Source organism: Rhea pennata, chromosome 3 (assembly GCF_028389875.1).
Source record: "Rhea pennata isolate bPtePen1 chromosome 3, bPtePen1.pri, whole genome shotgun sequence".
NCBI lineage: Eukaryota > Metazoa > Chordata > Aves > Rheiformes > Rheidae > Rhea > Rhea pennata.
The window spans coordinates 24,451,763-24,474,064 of record NC_084665.1 but is presented as its reverse complement, the minus strand read 5'-3'; the positions used below and the strand labels follow the sequence as shown (position 1 = coordinate 24,474,064).

The 22,302-nt window shown below is 38.3% G+C and overlaps 1 protein-coding gene across 8 annotated transcripts in view; it reads right to left on the bottom strand.

Annotated features, from left to right (window-relative positions):
- Positions 1-22,302, bottom strand: part of ESRRG (estrogen related receptor gamma) — a 385,220-nt gene that overhangs the window by 4,961 nt on the left and 357,957 nt on the right. For all 8 annotated transcript variants that reach the window (XM_062571814.1, XM_062571807.1, XM_062571812.1 and 5 more), the window contains one exon: positions 10,236-10,505. In XM_062571814.1, coding sequence (XP_062427798.1) covers positions 10,236-10,505 — 270 coding nt within the window. The remainder of the gene's footprint in view (positions 1-10,235; positions 10,506-22,302) is intronic.

Sequence of the window (22,302 nt, the reverse complement as noted above, 5' to 3'; positions counted from 1 at the left end):
GTGAAACTGGGACAGTAAATCCATGGCATTATTAGAGCATATCTTTAAAAAATCCATTTCACATAACTTGCCTTGCATCTTAATTTTTTGTTTTGGAATAAAGCTCCTGTTCTCAGACAGAATAATGCCCGAGAAGCTAGACAGCAAAGAACCACTTCTGTTGCTGTTTCCCACTCCTATATGAAGCAGTATCACACACTGAATCACTACTTTCATAGGTCCTCATGTTTTACCCTGTTGATAACAGAATCACAGAAGCCAAATTTTGCAACCTCTGCTTCAAATATCTGAATTACATTCTAAGAGTTAAGATATATCTACAGTTTCATTTCTAAATAATTTGCATATAACTATTTCCTCAGATAATTTGAGCAGGCTCTCTTTCTCAGGTACAAACCTATAAAAACAAAACACCAGTCAGTAAGTAACAGGTTAACCAAAATGCTCCAGTTTCTATTCTCAAAACAAATGTGCAAATTGTAAAGAAAAAAAAAAAACTTACAGCTCTTGCTCTAAACCAGACACTTAATTATATACAAGTTTGGATCATTTAACACGTTTTATTGATTCTGATGACAGTTTATCTGTTAATTACACATAATGGAGTCCTATGGGAATTTTACATGTTTAATAATTCTGAGTCTTAGCGGATACATGCTCTAAGAAGCATGCAGTTAGACATACGCTGCAGGGGGATGTGATACTGCGCATCAAAGTGCACTGTGCTGAAAGCGGAGAAGCTCAAAAATATATCCTTTAGGGATAGAGACTACAGCTTTTAAAAAAAGCAGATAGAGAAATGTTACCTGTAGCAAAATTTAGCTCCAATTAATGTGAGCTCCAGATATTTTTTATTTTCCTAGTAGTGAAATTTCTACTAAATAATTCTGCATCAGTAAGAGAAAACCCCTGAAACCAGTATCCTACAGACAAAATGTAATCAATACAGGCACGTTAACATGCACACAAATGTAGCTGGTGTCTTAAGCATAGTGTCCGGTCACTGGGCTTCATTTGGAATGCAAACTCCAAATAATTTGTCTGAATTACTCTCTTGATTCTTTACCAAGTCCTTGGATTTTCACAAGTATGTTACAGAACACAGACAGGCCGTGCTATACCAAATATTTTTCCATAAACCATGCAGTTCCCATGAACCTGAAGTTTGTGCCTTCTCTCCCCCTTCCCTCCCCAGAGGCAGGGCCATCTTTAGGGTGCTTTAGAAGACAGATGGGAGCATTTTAGTGGCAATAAAATTCCTAGCTGGTGAAGACAATTCTCAGGCCATGCTTTTACACCATATCACATTACGAGACAGGTCTTTTCTGGAGAAACTGACTATAAATATTTAGTTTTACCCTTTATAAAACTGGTCTGATTCTTCCTAGATGCTGAGTACTTGCAACTGCTACCAAGTCTGAGTTTGCAAATGTATAGATGTAGTCTGGACTAATACATTTTCCTTGCAGAGATGGAACTCCACTGGGATCTTTAGCTCTGCAGGTTGGATAGGAATTTGGCCTGAGACTTGAGAAACACATATGCCTGCTACATTTCTTACATAACAACTGAATGAGGAAAGAAAAGAAGAAGAGAACACACCCTGAAAAACTAAGAGTGGAAGGTGAATCAAAATCTGTCCCAAGATATAGCTGTTCCACTCCCGACTCTGAAACTCTTCCACTGTGTGGACAACATCGTAAAACAAGGGCTTTTACCCTCTCTTTCTAGCAGTGATTGTGCTGCATCTCGGTGGTAGAACAAGCAATTGCTTACATGGAAATGTAATAGTAGTAAAGCATTTAATATATTTATTGCTGTCTTGAAATCATGTTAGTAACTGGGAAGAATGTGACCAGCCAGCTCCCACAGGCCAAATGCAAGTACTCTGCCGACAAACAGTGGTTCTCGGACAGGAGTTTCGAAACCTTCGCCTTAGGAAATAGATTTTAGAATGTCACAGGAAATGAGGTAAGAAAAAATAGCAGAGAGAGAGAGACACTCACAAACAGTGATTAAGGCTTCAAAATATTCTTTTAAGATTGTGATTTAGCTTGAAAGATTTAAAAATGATTTAATCAAATTACTATGATAATTTAACTTTCCATTTACAGAAAAGATTCAAACTCATTTCAGCTTTACCCGTTCTAGGGTCTGCTAATGTTTAAATGCAAACTCACTAAATCTGTGCTATTTAATTAGACCATGATTCAGCTGGCAGACTGCTCAGGAAAATATTAATCTCTACAAAGATCCTTCTTCAAGTTTTAGCCTTGCAGTTTGGACTTCCACTTTATTCCTGATATTAAACGGATGTAGATCTTAATCCCTCAGGCGTTTGCCTTTGAAAATAAGGAAAATGGTTGAAAACGCTCAACTAGCCAAGGGGAAAAGAAGACAAAAACTAAAAGAAAAGAGAAATATTTTCAGTAACTACAGACTGGCAGATGTAGAAGTGAATTTAGAGCAGGTTAACTTATCGCTGATAAGCCCAATCCACACTAGTAAGAAATGGCAATGTCAAGAAGAACCACTATAATTTAAGGCAACACCAAGTCTGTGTGACAATTCAGTAGTAAAGAAATAATTCCACAGACAATATGAAATTGAATCGTAAGTTAAGTTCAAAGATTTTGAACGTTCTTCCTATACTAGGAAAAATCTAAAAATATGTGTGTGGGGGGGTTTAATGCCTTTGTAGACAATATGGATAATTTACAATTGCAATACACGCAAGTAATATCTTGAGGAAATCTACACCCAGATATAAGCCCTTAGGCATTTTAAAACCATTGCCTATATTAAGGATGAACTTAAATGGGGTCATTTGAAAATTCCGTTTGAAAGCAAGCAAGATTTGATCTTAAATGGCCTGCAAAGACGGAGCCCAGGTGGGTGAAACCGAATTGCTCAGCAGCCAGACACAGAAGCAGCGGATACGGGGCCCTGCTGAAAGCGTGGGAGTTCAGTGCGCAAGTGGGAAAAGAAGCTGATCAGTGTGGCAGTGGGAGAACATGAGATCAACAAATTAGGACACAAACTCACTGATCTCCACTTTAAGAATCTCGTCTTACCCTTGCAAATGCTTCGTTTCACCGCCACAGCACGAGACAGTGGGATCGGGCCCCTTTGGCTAAGCTCCACAGAACGGTGATTGATTGTATCATTGTGCAGACATGAGAGAAAACTATAGACTTCTCATCTGAGAAGAAACACCACAAGGTCCAGAAGAAAACTCCGATTACAACATACCGTGTTTAAAATTCAAGCTTTATCTCAAATACGAAAAACGAACATCTGGCCACCCAGGAGTAATTTTTTTACCCTCTCTTTCTAGCAGTGATTGTGCTGCATCTCGGTGGTAAAGCCAGCAATTGCCTACATGGAAATGTAATAGCAGTAAAGCATTTAATGTATTTATTGCTGTCTTTGAAATCAGGTTAGCAGCTGGGAAGACTGTGTTTCACCACAAAGGGTGAAAACTAGCTGAAGTTTGGAAAGCAGCTGAGATGAGGGCATGGTGAGCTCTTCGAATACTGCTCTGAGGAAAGCTGAAGGCTGGTATGTTTGTACTGCTTGGGTACATAGTATCACTAAGAAGAAAGCAGAGGAAACCCAGGGGTCTCAACTGAAGTATTTTTCATGTCAGGAAATTCAGGCAGTGGAAAGCAAGAAATTATAATAGTGAATCAAGCAGCAGGGAGTATGCAGCAGTGAGCACGCACATTAAGATGCAGATAAAGCACATCAGAGCGGCAAACAGCAACAAGTACGGTGAGGTACTTGAACGACAGCAATCACTGTGACATTTGTGAGTCTCTATAGCTGAGTCGTTCACAAATTAAAAATGGATAAATCAGTTTAGGAAGTTATGATCTCACATATCCTTGAAAAACTGGATGAGATGAAGAACAAGAATGGTAAACAAATGAGTTTTGCTTTACCTAAGGGCAATAGAATCCTAATCTCAAATAATTATGTCTCAGATAAGAAGAATTCATTATCTAGTTGGTGTTGACAAGCCAAAAAACCCACAAAAATCACTACACTATTTATTCATGGGTAAAGTGCCTGTTTTGCCTCAAATATATGACAAATTTACAAATCTACACTCGCATTTTTGCAAAGTGCTTGCCCATGTTGTGTTTATATCTCATTTTTATGAAAAACACAACACAGTGAAAACATTTTGGAAAACATATTGCTTAAGATAGAAGCAAACCATGGAAATCCTCTAAAACAAACTAAGTTCTTGGTTCCTCTGCCCAGCAATGCCCATCCTTTTCCAGTCTAGAATTGCAATTACCTCAGATATTACTTTGGTCATCCCTATTTAAGATCAACAAGTATGTATAATTTTGATAACATATTTATGTATCTTTCCTGAACAGAATTATTTGCTGGAAACTGCATGGTTGGGCTGGAGACAAGTGCATAGACAAACAGAGTATTTTCCTGTGAAAAAGAATATGGCAAAAATAGTTTGAAATTTGGATTATTCCACTGGAAACAGGCAGTTCAATCACAATATATGTTGAAAATTAAGGACAAATTAAGAATTCCTTGTCCTTAGTAGTTATGGGCAGTGGCACCTGAAAAATGTAAAACAGAGGCTTGTAAAACTGATACAAGGACTTAGACTGGATTACACTGGTTCAGCCAACTTTTAAGGAGAGACATGAAAACTGAAGCCTTAGACAGTATCATCTAAAACATGGCTGGGCTAAGATGTAGTAAGAAAAGAAATGAATTCACAGAACACACCTGTTCATTTCAGGAGGTTACTGGATTAATAGTGTACTGAAAACAGAGTATATAGGCATAGGCTAAGTCAAAACACAGTAAACCACCTTCTCCTGCTCCTCAAATGCCTGACTTTCCATTATGATGAGTGCAGTGAATAAAGAAATAGTCTGGTAATGCAGAACAAATTGTATAACATGCAATTTGTTCAAATGCCTACTGAGTAAGGCTACTAAAATCCTGGAAAGGGGGAATTACAGGATGGAGATAAGATACCAAATAAAAGAAAATGTTGAATGAATGTGTCAGCATCCTTTTTACCCACTGCAAGATTCAAACAATTGCCACAATAACCAGTGAGAGCCACTGTTTTACTGCTGTGGAAAAGCAGAGCGAGTAACGGTGAATACTAGCAATTGTGGCGGTGACACAGCAGTGCGCGCAGCTGCTTTCCTACCCAGTGATGCGGATTTGCTCCGCAGCGAATTCAGCAGCCAGCACGGAGGCGGCCGTGGGCAGAAGCAGCAGAGCGCTTCGGTGGCACGGCCGCCGCGGGGCGACGGGCCCGCGCTCCTCTCCTCCGGGCTGCCGCGGGCTTGGCCTCGCCGCTTCGCTGTTGTGACTCTCCAGCTCCTAACACACAAAATGGGGAGAACACCTACCTGTCTCATACTGGGTGAGGAATATCTCGAAGTTACTTAGTCACTAGACCATCCAACGAAGGGAAAGTAGTTAAACTTAGCAAATGGTAGCAGAGTTATTCATCTTCTCTAAGAAGTTGGGTGTAATCTATTCGATTATATGAAAACAGAATCTGAGGAAGAAACTGTGTTCATGCAACAGGAAACTCTGATTATACCAGCAATTTCCTTTTTCCTTCATTTTTTTCTATGCTATAACACTCTTTATAGAGGATAATATGAACAGAGCTAGCACAACTCGCTATTTGGCAAAATGAACAGTAGTAACATACCAATGACACAGCCACATGTGTATGTTTATCTATCTATTTATATATACACCTATTCATGACAGATACATTTTAATCATGAATTCTAACACTAACAGGATATAGAAGGATGAATAAATAAAATGAAAAAAATGGCATTATTGGAAACTAAATATAATCTTTTGCAACATATGATAAGCCACAGTCTATACAGGGAATAAAGCTGATATATGTCCTGTGGAATAAGCAATCTACAGGGTTCTACCAAATAATTTCTACTATGAAAATATTATTTAACAATAACATTCTAGTGCTCTGAGTACATTTTTTTTGGTGGCTGGAAAACTATCAAACTTGTAGGCAAGAACTACGTTTTTTACAGGGATAGATGATTGTGAAACTTTACTGGCATCAGTGTCAATCATCTGTGTTTCATTATATTACAAAGCATAAGATGTCCCTTTATGCTCACTCCATTGGTACTGAGAGCATTTTTTTAAAAGAAACAATTAATAAGAGAGACCAGAAATCATGAGCTAGAACAGAGGTACTTTTCTGCTTCAAGCAGTATGGGGTTAGGCAGCCAGTATCCAGGCTTAATGTTAAATTTTCAACAGTGCATACAGTTACACTTTTAAGTGCTTACCATCCACATTCGGGTCAAATTTTTCAAGATCGCAGCAGCCTTTTAGGCAGAGACAAACAGATCAGATTTTCAAATGTGCTAATGTATTTTGACACTCCTGTTATTTATTTTAGTTCTTAGATGGGAACTGAGCTGTTCTTAAAAATCTGGTCTCAGTTATGACTTCAGAGCTCTTTTGCAACATTTGGCCTGAAGGCACAGCGTAGCCCTTACTGATTAGGCAATTTCAAAAACTGCTCACCTGCATCTCCCTGTTTAGCATTACCTAATCAATACATGAGAGCATTTTCTAATGTGAAAGACACGAGCAGGTCATCTTTTATGTGTAGGAGCGTGCGCGTGAGAATGTGCGCACATGTGTACACTTGCACATATTGTGTAAATATTTCACCTTCCCGTCCACACGAGGAAGTAATTGGTACATGCATGTTTTGGAAACTGTTCAGGGTTGATTTTCTGCGTGGGTAAACAAAGTGCTCATTGGTGCCAGATTGCTTCATTTGGGCAGTGCAAGGTGGAACACAGGGCATCTGCATCGAGCAGCTTCAAGGCACTTGTTTGCTTTTGCAGAGAGAAGCAAAAGAAAGAAGGAAAGAGCTAGTGACATCGACGGGACAAGGGCTAGGCTGTGGCAAGAGGGACTTCTCTGGTGTTCAAGCATAAAGAGTGTATTAATTACGACTGAATCAGTTCAGATGTTTAAAATGGACCTGATAAATCCCATATTAAGCACTAGAAATTAAACATAACTGTTGAAATCATGTCTGTATAATCTTTGAAGTACGCTGGACTGAAATGTCTCTACAACATGTGTCCTCTCACGTATATATTTAAACTTTCCAGACTCTCTGTGCACTCCATTTGAAATCATTTGACTACAAATAAGGTTTTTGCATTTCTGAAAATTTCTAGAAGCAGAGTGGCATTGGTAAACATTGAAAAGGGAACATTTGATAACAGCTGTCTGAGAGTTTCCCTGAAAAACAGCACCTCCTCCCCTCCTTTTGGAAACCAAATGGCAAAATTATCTCAGCTTTTGTACAAATGGACTCTGTAGGCTGAAAGAAAAGTTAATAGTTGGGGTATTTTAATGTTCATGCTACTGAAATGTGTTAGCCAAAACAAAGCTTGTGGTATTTATTTAAATCAAAAAAAAAAAAAAAAAAAAAAAAAAAACAATATTAAGACAACCCACAATTTCTTCTACTAAGTACCAGCAAATGCTCCTATACTCCAGTAGAAAATAACAGGACACTGTATCATAAATCACTAACTGAGGTACAGTGCCATAAGACCACTTTCATCTACTATTTACACTAAAGTTAGCCTGAGAATCTTATTATACAGCATGGATATGGCAGAAATGTCTGAAATGCACAAGAATTTCTCTTTTTACTTCATCCGTTCTCTCCACAGCTATACAACAAGGTGATTTATTTTAAACTGGAAAAATAAATAGTGGAAAAGCATTAGAAGTTTTTAAAGAAAGTAGATGTTGCAACAAAATATATTTAAACATGAATTGCTAACTTACTATTTTTATAATGGCACTTCATTTTTCTGCTATAGCTGCATTTACATTAATTAAGGTCATAGTTATGTAAAAATACATTATCTTCTGGTTTTGTCTATGAAGAGCTGTAGTGTGATTTTAGCAGCATTTGTAAATTGAAACACTAGGGGTCTGATATGTTATAATGGCCTGTAATTCTGCAGGTGCTATTTTACACCTACATGTTAGTGTAGGTACTGGTAGAGGTTTGATATCTGCTGCATGTACAACCTGAAACTGAAATGTTTAATGTCAGCAGTCAAAATATACTGTTGAAAAGGAAGTCAAATAGGTGTTAAACAGCTGGTCTGCCTTTTTTTTTTTTTTAACTCTTCCTTGCAATAGTTTCATTTTAAAACAGCAGGAAGTATTTTCACTTAGATGTGTCCTGTTTTTTACTATGCTGAACTATATTTAGCTCTGATATTATCCTGGTTAAAATTCCCAGTGAAATTAATGAAGCTACAGATGATTTTGATATACTGTACGAAGTACGTAAGACTAAACTTTTTTGGCAGCGCTATCCTTTATTACTGCTTAAATATTGCATATCTGGGGAAAAGAAAAGGTGTTAGTGTTATCTAACGCCTTAACCTTACATTCCAGCCCCTTATCCTTTTCATTTAATAAGCTGTAGAAATATTTCTAATTCAGAGCATTTGAATTACAGAACTAAAAAACAAATATTAAGGCCTTTCCAATTTAGACTCCTACTTCCAGATAACTTCCTTGTTCTGCTCATTGAGCACGAACAATCCTGAGAGAAACCTTCTTGTAGCTGCAAAGTGTTCTAAAGTGTATATTTAGATCGGTCAAAAATAAATAATCCCCCCCCCCAGTTTTGATCTCTGAGGGGCATTTCAGCATTTTTTTTTAAATTCTGTAAGTAAAATAATATTCTAAAACTAAGGATAGAGTTAGTGGGATGGAGACTATTTTACAAAGAAACTAATAGCATTTTGGCTTTGAATGTTTTTGAATTATATTTCCAATTAAAAATGCAGAGTGCTAAATCACATTACAAAGACAAATAGGAAAGTACAACTTCATTGTTGAAAACAATTTCCCTCCTATCAATCTGAGGATTCATGCATCAATATTGTAGATGAACTGTTAATTACAAAATCAATTAAAAAATTATTTCTAAAAACAGTCACGCGTCCTAGCTCTCAGGGGGGCAATTTGGGCAGAAGGTCTCATCTCACTAGGACCGCGCCAAATCACAAGTCGTCATCCACAAGTAAGCAAAAGCAATCTGGTTTTTCATTTTTCAGCGCGGCTGAGCCCAGCCTGAGATTGATCGTCACATATGGCCCCAGAAAACAAACTGTCAATACCTTGAATGCTGCAGAATTTGAACAAATAGCCGTCCGCCCATTCAAGCCACTCATTGCATCCCATTTAACAGATTTTATTGACAGTTTCCTTCTTGTAATTAAAGGGAAAACTACTGGCCAGCAACCAAGATAAAGTTCAAAGATAGGGTCAAAACAAAAGCAGATGGAGGGGCACGGTGTGACTGTCAATGGAACATAGCATCAGAGCATGTTATTGACACACAGGTATCTAATGATCGGCACGTCATTAAAGAGGGATCTATCGTGAACTTTATGCAAATGCTAAAAGGGACTTAAGACCACAGTAAAGCATTAAGGAGACACAAAAGGAAAAACAACAAAGCACAAACGATTTTTACTTATCAGACACTATTCACTGCTTCAGCACTTTTAAATTCAAACGCAGAAAAAAAAAATCTTTCTGAGATTCTTAACCCCTTCTGCACAGGTAATAATTTTGGGAGAAGTATTACCATAAAATCAGAGGATCACAAAAACAGAAGTACTACCATAAGAGCAGGGGTAAGGTGCGGCCTTCATGAGATTAAGTAAGAATTTCCTCCCTCAACCCATATCCTAAATTCACCCTACCACATAAATCAGTAGCTGTATTTAAAGAGAACATGTACAGCGTACACCTGTGCAGCCATCCTTTCTGTTCATTTTAACTGCGATGATTAGACCTGTCTGGATTATGGAATGGATTTAGGAGAACAACATCTATATTCATTTGAAAGGATCTCTGCCTGTAAAATACTCCCCAAATCATCCAGCGCATTATTCTGTACTCCCTCAGGAACATATTCCACAATTACTTCGAACCAGAAAGCTCTTCTTCAGTTCGAACCACTTTGTTTGTTACCTTTTAGACTAAGAGGCACTGTTACCTACGGCATGATTAGCAATTCCTTATTCTAAAACCATGTTCAAAACAACGCAGAAGGTATTAGAGAAAGAAAAGAGAGCGACATATGAAAAATGTAGCAACCATCGTGCTACTCTGCCAACCTGAATTAGCAAGTGCTATAGCTTTGAGGGTGACAAACTCTTCTTTCTCCAGCTTCATGCTCTTGTATTTCTTTACCAGCTGCAGTATGGCATTGTTGAGGTCGAGAAGGCCTGCTAATTTAGATTGGTCTTCATCCATAATATAATCTTCAGCATATACAAGCTCATCCTCAAAAGAAAGTGACCGGTATACAACACCCAGGATCAAAATCTCCATCCAAGCGCTTTGCAGAAGGCTCATCTGGTCAGCTAGAGACAAAGTGGAGAATCCTGTACAGGAAAAGAAAAAGGAGGGAAAATATTAAGCAGGTTTAGATTTGTCACAAATTTTCTCCTCTTTTTATTTTTATATAAACTGTGATACAACATGTATGCAGTCTCTTATTCTTCCTTCTGCTTCTGTGCCTCCCCTCCTTACCCTACTACAGGAAAGTCAAATTCAACGTTTTTCTAAGCAATGCCAGAAGTTATGACCAAGTATGGATTTGTAGGCTCTTTCTGAAGGAATTATTAATTTGGGGGAGTATTACAGTTACAGTCTGGAGGTTGTATGACGTTCTCCTAGTTCTGCACTATTCATTCATAGTTCTAAAACCTCCTACTGTGAGTCTCTGCTCCTCAGTATCCTAAAACAAGGAGGGTAATTTTTTTTGGGGGGGGGGGAAGGAGGAGGAAGAGGCTTTTTTAAAAGGGAAGATTGGCTGCATTAATAGAATTAGGGTGATTAGCACAACGAGGGGAATTGCCTTTGAACTTTAACCTGAGTGGAAAGAGAAGTAACACCTACTCTCTTCAGAGAAGATGCTAATTACTACTGCAATGCCTTCTGCCTCTCCTGCACGTGCTGAAGTAACAGGATGGCACGTTGAAGTACCAAGTGAATAGCAGTCACACTATCCTTTTTGTGACAGCAAGCGAAAATTTAATAAATGTCTTTTAATGAATTTAAGTTTCACTTTTTTCCCCCTACCTCCTTGCTCTCTGTGCTAACAGGACCGCTAAGGGCAAACACCTTTATTGTCTTACCTTTCCAGGCTCTTGTTTATAGACCCTCTTAATTTATTATATCAAACTGCTAATATCCCAACCACACCAGCAGCTACAGACCAATACGGGAGAGGATGTGATTTCCTGGCCTGTCGGTGAAATGCAGTAGTTTGCCAGTTGGCACCATCAACCACAAGTACTTAATAAAATCATCAAAGGGGATTAGTCAAGCTTTTCTTAAGGGGTCTTAAGGCATGTCTGAGGCTTTCATTTAGTTGTTTATGAAGCTGCTTACATGTTCTTTGAGATGGTTCCTGCTGTAAGAACATTCTTTTTGTTGTTCAATTACACTTAACTGCATTTCGCTGTTTTGAAACTCAAGAGTTACAATGAAGTAGGAATATATCATAAACTAGTAAATGTACAAGGCATGTACTCTAGACAAAATTTTCTCTGTAAGTACTAAGCAACAAAACTAATACAATAAAAAAACACATTGAAACCACTAAGCATCCATAAAAAATGAAATATAAAACTGGCTGCAAGCTTCCTCTCCCTCTGTTTCCTTTTTCCCTTTCTTATTTGTTTTCATTTTCTCATATTGTCTTTTGTGTCTTGTGATAGAACTGTAGCTCTGCGCCTTCAAAAAATTCCTCAAAAACTGAGCCAACAACAACATAAAACCCTTGAAGAGGTGACAATGGAAAATAACACATCTGTGATTAAAATAAATAAGAGAGAAATGGAGAGGAAATAATCATTTGAAAGGTTATAAGGAGGATTTCATGATTTCAATTAGCTTCAACATTTCTGTTCCTTCCCTGTCTTTCAAGACCAGTTTTCTGCAGTAGCAGATGGACAGAGAACGTAGCCTGCAGCACCGTCCTGTGACAGCCCTATTCTCCCTCCCAGACACTGCTGTTAGTAAATAGATTTACACATTCTCCAATCTCCACACATCTTTCTGCCGAATAATTAAAAGCAGGATGATTAGTTTATTGAGTGGAAGGAGGAACTTTTTTATTGAGGTCCATCCACGATTTTATCAGGGCCAGCACTTTTACGGTTGTCATGAGGGTGCAGGCATCCAATTTTTCTTATCTGCCTGATTAATACAAACGCTGTTTCAGGACGCATTAATTAACAGATACAAATCTACGTTCTCATGGAAGGATCAATACAGAGAAGAAAAGAGGCATCAATGTGAATTTAGTGCTGATGATGGAGAAGGCACTCTATTGACATTTACGTGCATAGAAACTTTAAAGTTGCAGTGGAGCCCTTTTGTCCCTGTGATTTACAAATTAACAATTTTTCAGCTATAGCAATGTTTCACACACTTCTGAGGAGTTTAATTAAGCAAAAAGCAATAAAATCAGTTTTGATTAAAAAAAAGTTTAACCTGCAATTTATTCTACTTTTTGTGAAAACTCCCAACTTTCTTCCTTTACTTATTCATCTACTTTACTGCTATTTTTCTTTATAAATAATGTTATGTTCCAGTAACATTTGTTGTCTGCAGGGTCAAAAGAAATCACATATATATGCTCTTTGTGGGGGGAAATGGGATTTTGCTGATACTCTATCGTACTCCAATTTGAAGAAACTATGTTTGGGTGCAGTAAACACACTAAATTGTTTTCAGATGAAATGTAGAAAAATTCAACAGAAAAATTTTACATTATAAAAATACCGGTAAATATAAACCACACTGTTCTGCTGCCCACTAATAAATGAATTAAACATATTTTTTTCTCCTGGACAGAAGTAACTTTCTCTTGAAAACCTGCTAAGTGAAAGCATGTTTTAACATTTAAAGGCATCCCTCATGGGAATATAAAACTGCATCCTGCTCTAATTAACCTGTTTTTGTTTTCTTTTGCTTTTCCAGAAAACGTGAAAGCACCCAGCACGTCTCTTGCACAACACCAAAGCCCTTTTAATAGACATTCAGCAAAACACAGTAAAGGCAACAGATTATATGGACATATGTATTTACATATGTAAATGTTCCTTCCTTCTAAGTGTTTTGATAATGTTGTCTTTATCTCATGCCAAACTTTGTTGTGATTCTGTGATCTTCAGTTTTAGGAACCCCCTAGATCAACTGTGTTCTATGACAAGTGGCTCTTTTCTATTTGAAAATGTAACTATTTGAAAAAAAGTCACAAAATCATACGTAAATACATGCCCAGCTATCTGGGCCAGTGATGGCTTTCTGAGTCACACCTCTAAGCTCTTTTCAAACAGGGCTGAGAGGCTGCATGACGGTGTGATTTTGAACTTTGCCATGTGTCGTGTGGCTCCTTAATCCTTGCAGCCTGACAGGTCACAGTTTTAAATGTACAGCAGCATAATGGATTTTTAAAATACAATGTTGTGTACCTTTTTCCTCCCTTCGCATGTACCATTTTGTACACGCTGGTGACAACTTTGATCTCTTTTCATCTCCCTCCCCAAGTCAGTGCCATTTAATGTATCTCAGGCATTTGCTAACAGAGTGACTCTGTACCTTGACCTGCAGTTAAATAGCATGTTTATCTGCAACACAGTGCACTCCAAATAAACCAGATGACAGTGTGGAACAACGTCATTTGGAAGGATTGAAAGGCTTCTCAAGAGTCAGGTACCCCTGAGGTAATACGCTTGAAGGAAGCATGTTTTGTGCCAACCCTCCTGCCATCTTCTACTAGACACTCGTGTGCTTGACAATGATGCCATGGGCACTTGTCAAGATTTTTTTTTCTTTTTGCCTAGCAAACTGATGCACTTTGCAGTCAACTTACAAAAAAGGCTAAGCATTTGAAAGTGTGAAGGGCAAAAAATATCTGACGGCTAGTCTTCAAAAATACACTTTCATTTCAGAAAGCATAAATGTTTATTTCCTGAGCTGAGTGTTGACAGAAATAGGCTGCAGTGCAGGCATATGAATTTAACCCCTGGTAGGCATTCCTTTCAGTGCAGTTTTTATGTGGCTGAATGCAAGCGCTGTAAATCTACGGGGTGTCTCGTAATATCAGTTAACAATGGCATTGATTTGCTGGTTAAAGATTTTCTCTCTTCCTTTTTTTCTTCTTTTCTCTTCCTTTCAGGGACTGTAGTGTTTCTTTGGCTAAAAATAGATACTTTTCCACAAACAGCGTATCACACTCAAATTGTAATTATGCCGTAATGACTCACTGAGATCACTGAGTGTGGATTGAGAAAAGGTTGATTGAGCAACTGAACATATGCTTGATTTTTTCCTTTCACATACCAGTAAACCCAAAGCTCAAAGGAAGCAGAAATAAATAGGTAAAAAGGCCTTAGCATTTTTATTATATGAACAATCAACCACAATCTAAACCACCCTATCTGCAGCATTCGACACTCTAAGCCCACTACAAACACAGTTAGCAGTCTCTTAGATGGGGCCATTTAAACCACAGATCTTTTCAAATATCGGCACACACACCACTTGCTCTCTATTTCACATTGCACACAGCTCCATGCTAAGCAGGGTAAATCTTTTATATTCCTGAAGACCCTTTCCTCTACTTCATTAAGATGGACTTCATGGACACTAACTCACTAGGGGCTAGAGTGAAGCAGCTGCAGATGGTCAAGTGCCAAAGTAAGATCTGTAGCTTACACAGAGCACTGAGAGAACTATCTGACAAAAAAAAAAAAAAAAAAAAAAAAAAAAAAAAAAGATAGTGGCTGGAGTTATCCCTGCTATTATTTTCAGCCTTAAACTGAATGTGATGCCTAAATCAGATTACTCTGCCCTGAATCCTAACTAATTTCAATTTGCAGTGAATGGACTTTATGCCTCTCTCTTATGTATTTAGAAATCAGACGATTTGATCAAACCAGCTGTAAAAATAACTGGCAAATCTGGGAGTTGCTGGAGTTTTCTGATAATCACCTCCCATTTATTTCACCAGTTGTTTTTGTGATTGCTACTTTTACAAGCAAAATATTCCTCTTGCTTACCCTGCTTTGTACTTCAAATATCTTCATTTACATTTTTTATAATCAAAGCTGTGCTCAGAAATGACATGTTCACTAGTGTGTTGCAGATTCAATGTATTTACACAGTTGAAATATCAGAGTAGGATTTTTAAATTATTTAAGCTTAATTTTGATAGATTAACTTCCTTCTAAATGTTTTATGGGTACTGATGTTTCCAGTGCAATCTTCTTATTTCAAAATGATGTATATTCACACTGCCTGAAAGAACAAACTGGTATTTTTAACATTTTTTAAACTTTTCTTTCAGCCCAGAAAACTTTATTTAGTGAGTGTGTCACCTGATACTGAAATGATAAAAAATGAGTCAAATGCTTATGCTGACTGCATGGAAGTGTAAAGAAACTCCACTTCCTTTCAAAATCAGAATCCGGTCCAGCGTGCTCTCAGAATTACAGCTGTTAGGCTGCTGTCCTCTCCCTTGCTGTATGAACTCGGCACTTGCTTAGTTTCATCATGTAACTTCAGCCGGCTTCCAGGGATGTAAACAAAGGCCAGTGAAATTTCAGCAGTGAAATTTCAGCTAGGGGTACATAATGGTTTCTAGACACGATCAGACTATTTGGTAAAGGAAATCTTTGTAGCGGTGACTCCCGCTTATAGCCATTCTCTTCCTTCTGCAAAAATTCATGGAAGAGCATGACACAAATCAATTCTTTTAGGGTACATCTAAGGCTGACTGTCCCACATAGATCTAAACTAAGATATTCTTTTCATTATACTAATCTCTGACAAAATGGATTTAATTGCATTTAAAATAACTTTGTATTATAAAAATATATATCAAGACCCACAAACATTTCAGCTGTTACGAAAATTATTTAACAGGAGGACAGTGCTCTCACTAATCACCGAACATATTTCACAGATTATGGATGAAATCTGGTTCTTCGTGGGAGCTGAAACAGAAATAGATACACCTCATTCTGACTGTTTTTTCAGTTTTGCTGTTTTTCATACCCCTTTGCTCATGGAGACCTCCAGGATGGCCCTGGTCAAAGGCTAATGATTGCATGGGATGCCACAGGAAGGTGAAATCTAATCACAGCTGAAGATTTTCATGTGAGAGGTGTCAAATCATGAAATGAAAAGCACAAATATTTGCCCAAATTTGTAAATCATAGATCAAGTACCAAAGCAGGGACTAAAACAGGCTAAAAATATACTGAAAAGCTGCTTAGTTTGTACTGTTTGTTGGATTCAGCTTCCAAGCTATTTAGAATTGACGCACCGTAATTAAAAATTAGGCTTAGGAATTAGTTTCAAGCCACAACTTTTAAAAAGTGCAAAGTAAAATTACCAAGCAATGCTTTGCTATAGCACGTCCTTCTGTTCCTACAGCAGAGCACTGCAAGAAGCACTGGGATTCGGTTCTGACAACGCCATCCTCCTCATCACGCGGGCCAGGAGCTACGCTCCCTACGCTAAGAGTTTGGACTGCCATCTGTCAGCTGTAGGCACACAGCAGTGAGGAGATCAGATTTCACCCACAGAGGTGCCCAGAAGTTACTCTGACTCCAGCACAAAAGGCACAACGCATCCAGAGAGCTCGGGGATGCCTTCGGCCAACTCTGCACACTTCCCTGTTCCTTTATTTAAATATGTTTATATTTCTATCTCTGCCTGTCAAAGGTCTTATAAAATATAAATGCTTTTTTGTATTTTACAACATGAAGAAATGCTGATGATAAGCACTTTTTGACTAACACCTACCAGTAGGAAAGGACATGCCACATAGAGCACTAAGAAACCCGAGGCTTTTATCACAGCGCTACTGAAACAACAGCAGATCGAGGGCACGACAACAAAAATGCATTCCCTCTGCACGTCCCTCTCAATCCATTAAGAACAATGGAGTCTCACTAAGCAAATACTCGCTTGTCAGAAGTGTTTGCAACACTGGATTCATTCAGCAAGACTAAGTAAGTGAGGTTCGCAGCAATTTAAAAGCAGCAAATTAGACATTTACAAACAGTGAAGATGCTGCTTGTCTAGCGTGACCTTTCACTCAGGCTATACGAAAAGGTGTTAATGTAATTTAAATGCCAGTTAGAAGTATTTCAGGTTTGTCTTTTACCCTGTACGAAAGCTTACATGATAACCGTAAACAGGAACAACTTAAGTTTGTCATTTCTTCACGAAGTAAGATGCACAGTGACTTACTACAGTTCAAACTGATTTCAGTACTTAAACCGGTTCTACACCCCTCTACCAAACCAAATATTTTTAGACAGCTACTTCTAAATTTCTTCCTATTTTTACTTAAAAATACAACCTCTTGTGAGCTTTTTCTTTAGCAATAGCAATGGAAAGGAGCTGGAAAATGTCACAGAGTAAAAATGCCTCTTGACTTCACACAACCACTTCCATTTGCTAACACTCTGCAGTGAAATGTTAAAGATGAAAATGCTGGTGAATCAAGCTTGCTTCAGTAGAGTTTTGGTAAGACCTATGTGTATGGAAACCCTTATCAGGGGGTTTCTGGAAACAGACGGCTTGAAGTATGGTACTTTTTATTTCCATTAATTTTTGTTTCATATTTTATTATTCCAGTATTTGCTCAGAAAAATATAAGACATCAGCTTTAAATAGATTACTACTTGATTTTCCCTTTGGGCTAGTTTTACCACCAGAATTCCCAGAAGTTAAAATAGCATTAGTTCAGATTCATACCAACCTTACATTAAAAAAGTCAAGCAAACACTTTTATTTAGATTTATCACTACATGGCCTGAGAACAAAGGCAAATATCGAATACGTAGTAAACTGCTATTTTTCTTTTTTATTTGTTAGACACTTGGCACATGGAAGCCCTTATGTGTTATCTTCTTTGTAGTGAGGTTTTTAATTTTAAGACATGCACAATAGAAAAGTTTTTAAATTCAGAATAGCAGTCTAATACGGCTCACTGTAGCTGTAGGTCTCCTTAAAGAGAGCAATATGAACGTATAGATTTCTGAGGGCGACTTTTTAAACAAACTACATATATGATCTGATTTGCTTATTTAGAGTTAACGTTTGCAGATCTTCAACTTGGTAACCTTTAAACATGGTTAGACCCAGGGCTTTTGGCAGGGGGAGGCTATGCTCTTACTGCAGAAAGCAGAAGCAGATTAAGATCACGCAGCACACTCCTACAACCATCTTAGTCCCTAGATTTGAGAAGTTTGCGTGTGGGGTACAATTCTCTTTTCTAAAATGTCTGACATATTCTGAGGTATCCCCTGTCTGCCCAGGCACTTGCACATAAGAAAATGGAGCAGGGTGTCAGGGGGACGGGGACAAACTCTTTTCAGTGGTCCCGTGTGACAGGACAAGAGGCAATGGGCAGAAATTGAAGCACAGGAAGTTCTGCCTGACCGTGAGGGGGAATTTCTTCCCTGTGAGAGTGACAGAGCACTGGACCAGGCTGCCCAGAGAGGTTGTGGAGTCTCCTTCTCTGGAGGTCTTCAAGGCCTGCCTGGACGCAACCCTGTCTAACATGCTGTAGGTGACTCTGCTGAGCAGGGAGGTTGGACTAGATGGTCTCCAGAGGTCCCTTCTAACCTTACTGATTCTGTGATTCTATGATTCTATGACCCTGATTGTTTCTTGTGGCAATTCTATATGAGAAAGGACCAACTTCTCAGCATATTGATTTTATACAATTTTTTCTTTATTCTGTTGTAGTTGCAGGTATCTGAATATGAGTAAACTAAGGCTAGACTTGGGGGTGATATGTTCACAAAAATCCCCATTCTGTCATCTGCAAAATGCCTGCAGATGAAAAACACCAGGTACCATGGAATAGGGTTGAATCCCTCTAAAAATGCAATTCAGGAAATGGTAACGCAGTTCAGCTTCCTTAGAAGAGTCATCACTGTATCCCCATCTCCTGCAATGCCTTAGCTAGAGCTTTCAATGAACCTGCCCAGCCCAAATTAAACTCTGCTCTCATACATAATCAAAACTCCCCCAAACGGACATGTGTGTGACAACAGGAGGAGGCCTTGTGACACTGATAATGCCAATAGCTCTTGAAGCTCCACTAATATATGAGTCCTGCAGAAGGACATTCCGATATAAAAGGAGGAACAAATACACAAAAAACAGAGCCCTTGTTGGAGAGGGCAGCAGATGGTAAAGATCTGTAATGGTGACCAAAATGCTTTGAGTGCTTGGAGCAGAGTGAGGCAATGGTAAGAGCCAATGGTCAAAAAAGAAGTGCTCCTGCTGGCCTACACCTGAATGAAACAATTACAAGGAGTCTCTTCTTCTCCCTTACTTTTTTATTTTTTACTAAGCTAAATTTACTTTTTACTAAGCTAAACCGAAAAAAGAAAGAAAAAAGAACATGGGTTTGAGAGAAGAAACTAACTTAAAAACAAATAACAACGACCAAAGTTAATCAGGTACTGCTCACTTCAGTCTTCGTGGGCCTCAGCCTCCAAATGGTTTCAAACACAGGCTGTGAAGACCAAGAAATTCAGAGTTGAAGCTTCTTCAAGCTGCTGCACATGTTAGGCTCCAAAACCAAGTTTGCTTCATTATTTCATATCAGTTTTTTTCACAGGAAAGACAGAATTCTTGTGCATTTATTATGTGTTGGTGTTTATTAATAACCTCTACAGGTCAGCTTTGAGAGCATTTTTCCTTCTGTTTGCCTTTGGCTCCCCTGGGAAAACTCCCGTCATTTCCTCAGTGAGAGCAGTGGCAATCCCTGTTCCCTCCGCCTCGCCATCAGGCAAAGTCAAGTTTCCAGGAATTCCCCAATCATGTTAATAACGTGAATCCAGGACTGGAATGCATTAGCATACAGAGACAACTATGCCTACAATCCAATCAACGCATCTTCGTTAACCCTGTCCGTGCTGAGGCAGCTACAAGCATTCTTTCCATATCCAAAGTAAGAACTCATGGTTGCAAAATTTCTGGTAAATCCTCTCATGGGAAAATGACACCTAAGAACACTGTGGTGCACATTTTCCTTCCTCTTCCCCATTTTAAAAACTTTTCTACTGGTTAGTGGATTTTCTTAATGTGTTCCAGATGCCAAAAAATTCAAATGATGTTTGTATTCTCCCTGGTTTGGGGGAAGACAGTCACAAATAGACAAATATTCTCCTACACGAGCATCAAATTTTTAGTTTACCTAGCTGAGTACATATGTATCGTTAAGATAATCTCAGGAGGTAGTGTCTTAAGTTTACGGTTCAAAAAAAAAGGAGAGAGAAAAAAGAAAAAAAGAAAAAAAGAAAGCTGCCTGATTCTAATACACCTAATTAGCCATCGGCAGACTCTTAATTGCATACATTAGGATGATTCCATAGTGGAGATTAATTCTAAATATACCCAAGCAGCTGGTTAAGATGCCATGGATTACAGTGTGGACTGTACTTTTCCACTTAATTAGATATCAAAATTAAGCAGCAACAAGCATTTTGACATAACGGGGATCAAGCCGCCGCTTGGCATCCCAGAGCTGCACTAAAGTGACCGCTAAACAGAGCCGCACAGATGGAGAGATATTAAATGCCGCACTGGAAAGTAATTTCAAATAATAAAATATCAATATTTACATTTTAATTACCCCTACTGAGAGCCGCTCTGTCATTTTCACTATTGCCGACGCAGCAAGGGGTAGTGGAATGACATTGCGGCTCTGACTGCAATGACTATTTTGTTTCCATTAAAGAATGACAAGTGTTTTAGAGGCAGTGACACCCAGTGTGTGAACAAGAATGACAGCAGATCAGAAAATTCCTATTAAGGGAATAAATGACTCAACAAGAGAATTTACTTCAAGCAGCCAGCTCCTCCTTGAAACATATGATGTTTTCTAAATTTTCTGCAGAAAGTTTATTATTAGAGGTGCCTAGGGGAAACCTTAGCATCTCATAAAATATTTAGAACGACAGGACCTTACATGATGACCCGTCAACTTAAAAACAATAATACTCTATGCTCAACCTATCTAAGAGCTATATAAAGAGTTGGTATGAATCAAAATAGTTTGAGGGGGAAAAAAAAAGGCAATGAATGGCATGCAGTGAAAAGGAGATTCCTTCCTGTTTTAGTCCATCTCATGAAAGTTTTGACTGTGCATGGAGCACACTAGGTTTATTTTCTCTATCTTTTCATTAGTTTTATTACCACTGGCACATGTGAGTGCTGCATACCCCATCTGGATCACAGTTTCCTGGCCTTCAGTATTATAACCAGACATTGATCACAACAGGTTATGTGTACATGCGTGGGTTCGCGTCTGTCTGTTTCTATGCTGTATATTACACATAAATGAACACTTTTTCTTTTCTTTTGCTTTTCAGAGGCCAGTGAAATATTCTTGCAGCACCTTATGAATCCAATTACGTTTATCAGGTTTGAGGTCAGCATCATGAAAAATATTTTATCTGACATACTGTATTTACAAAGAAGAAAAGGAAGCAAGAAAAATAAGAAAACATATTTTTTTTAAAAAAAAAAAAGACTTCCTTGGGGATGTCTGTCGACCTACAGGGATCTTCAAAGAATTTCAACTCAGGCACAAGTCAGACATGAGACATGAGTTAGACATCAGCTTCAGACACACGAAAGTGCACAGGAAAATATCCTGGTCAGAACACTCCTATATGCAGCTAAGTGGCTCTCCTGTGTTCCAGTATGCATTTATGCAGAGCTCAACTTTGATAAATGTGACAAATGGTTAAACTAGAACAAGGAAAAAATGCATGTTTTTACAGAACAGAAAAGGAACATCTTTATGGTGGTGTCTCTTTCAGGAGTTTTAGAACCGGGTTTGGCATTAAGAATTAGCAGTAAAGTATAATAATGTTGCTCTGCCATTAGCTGCTTAACTAGTTGATCTTCTTTTTTTCCCTTTTTTCTTTCTTCCTTCCTGTTTTTTTTTCTTTTTGTCTTTTTAAAGTACCCAGGAAGTACTTCTTAAGCATCCCTAATGCTTTTAGGACAAGACACTTCCCCATTTCTCAGCCACCAGCACCTTTTAATTTCTGAAAGAGCCACGGTTGAAAATCTTAATTAATTGTTCCATACTGCTTCAGGATCATTATGCAATGTAATAAAGGC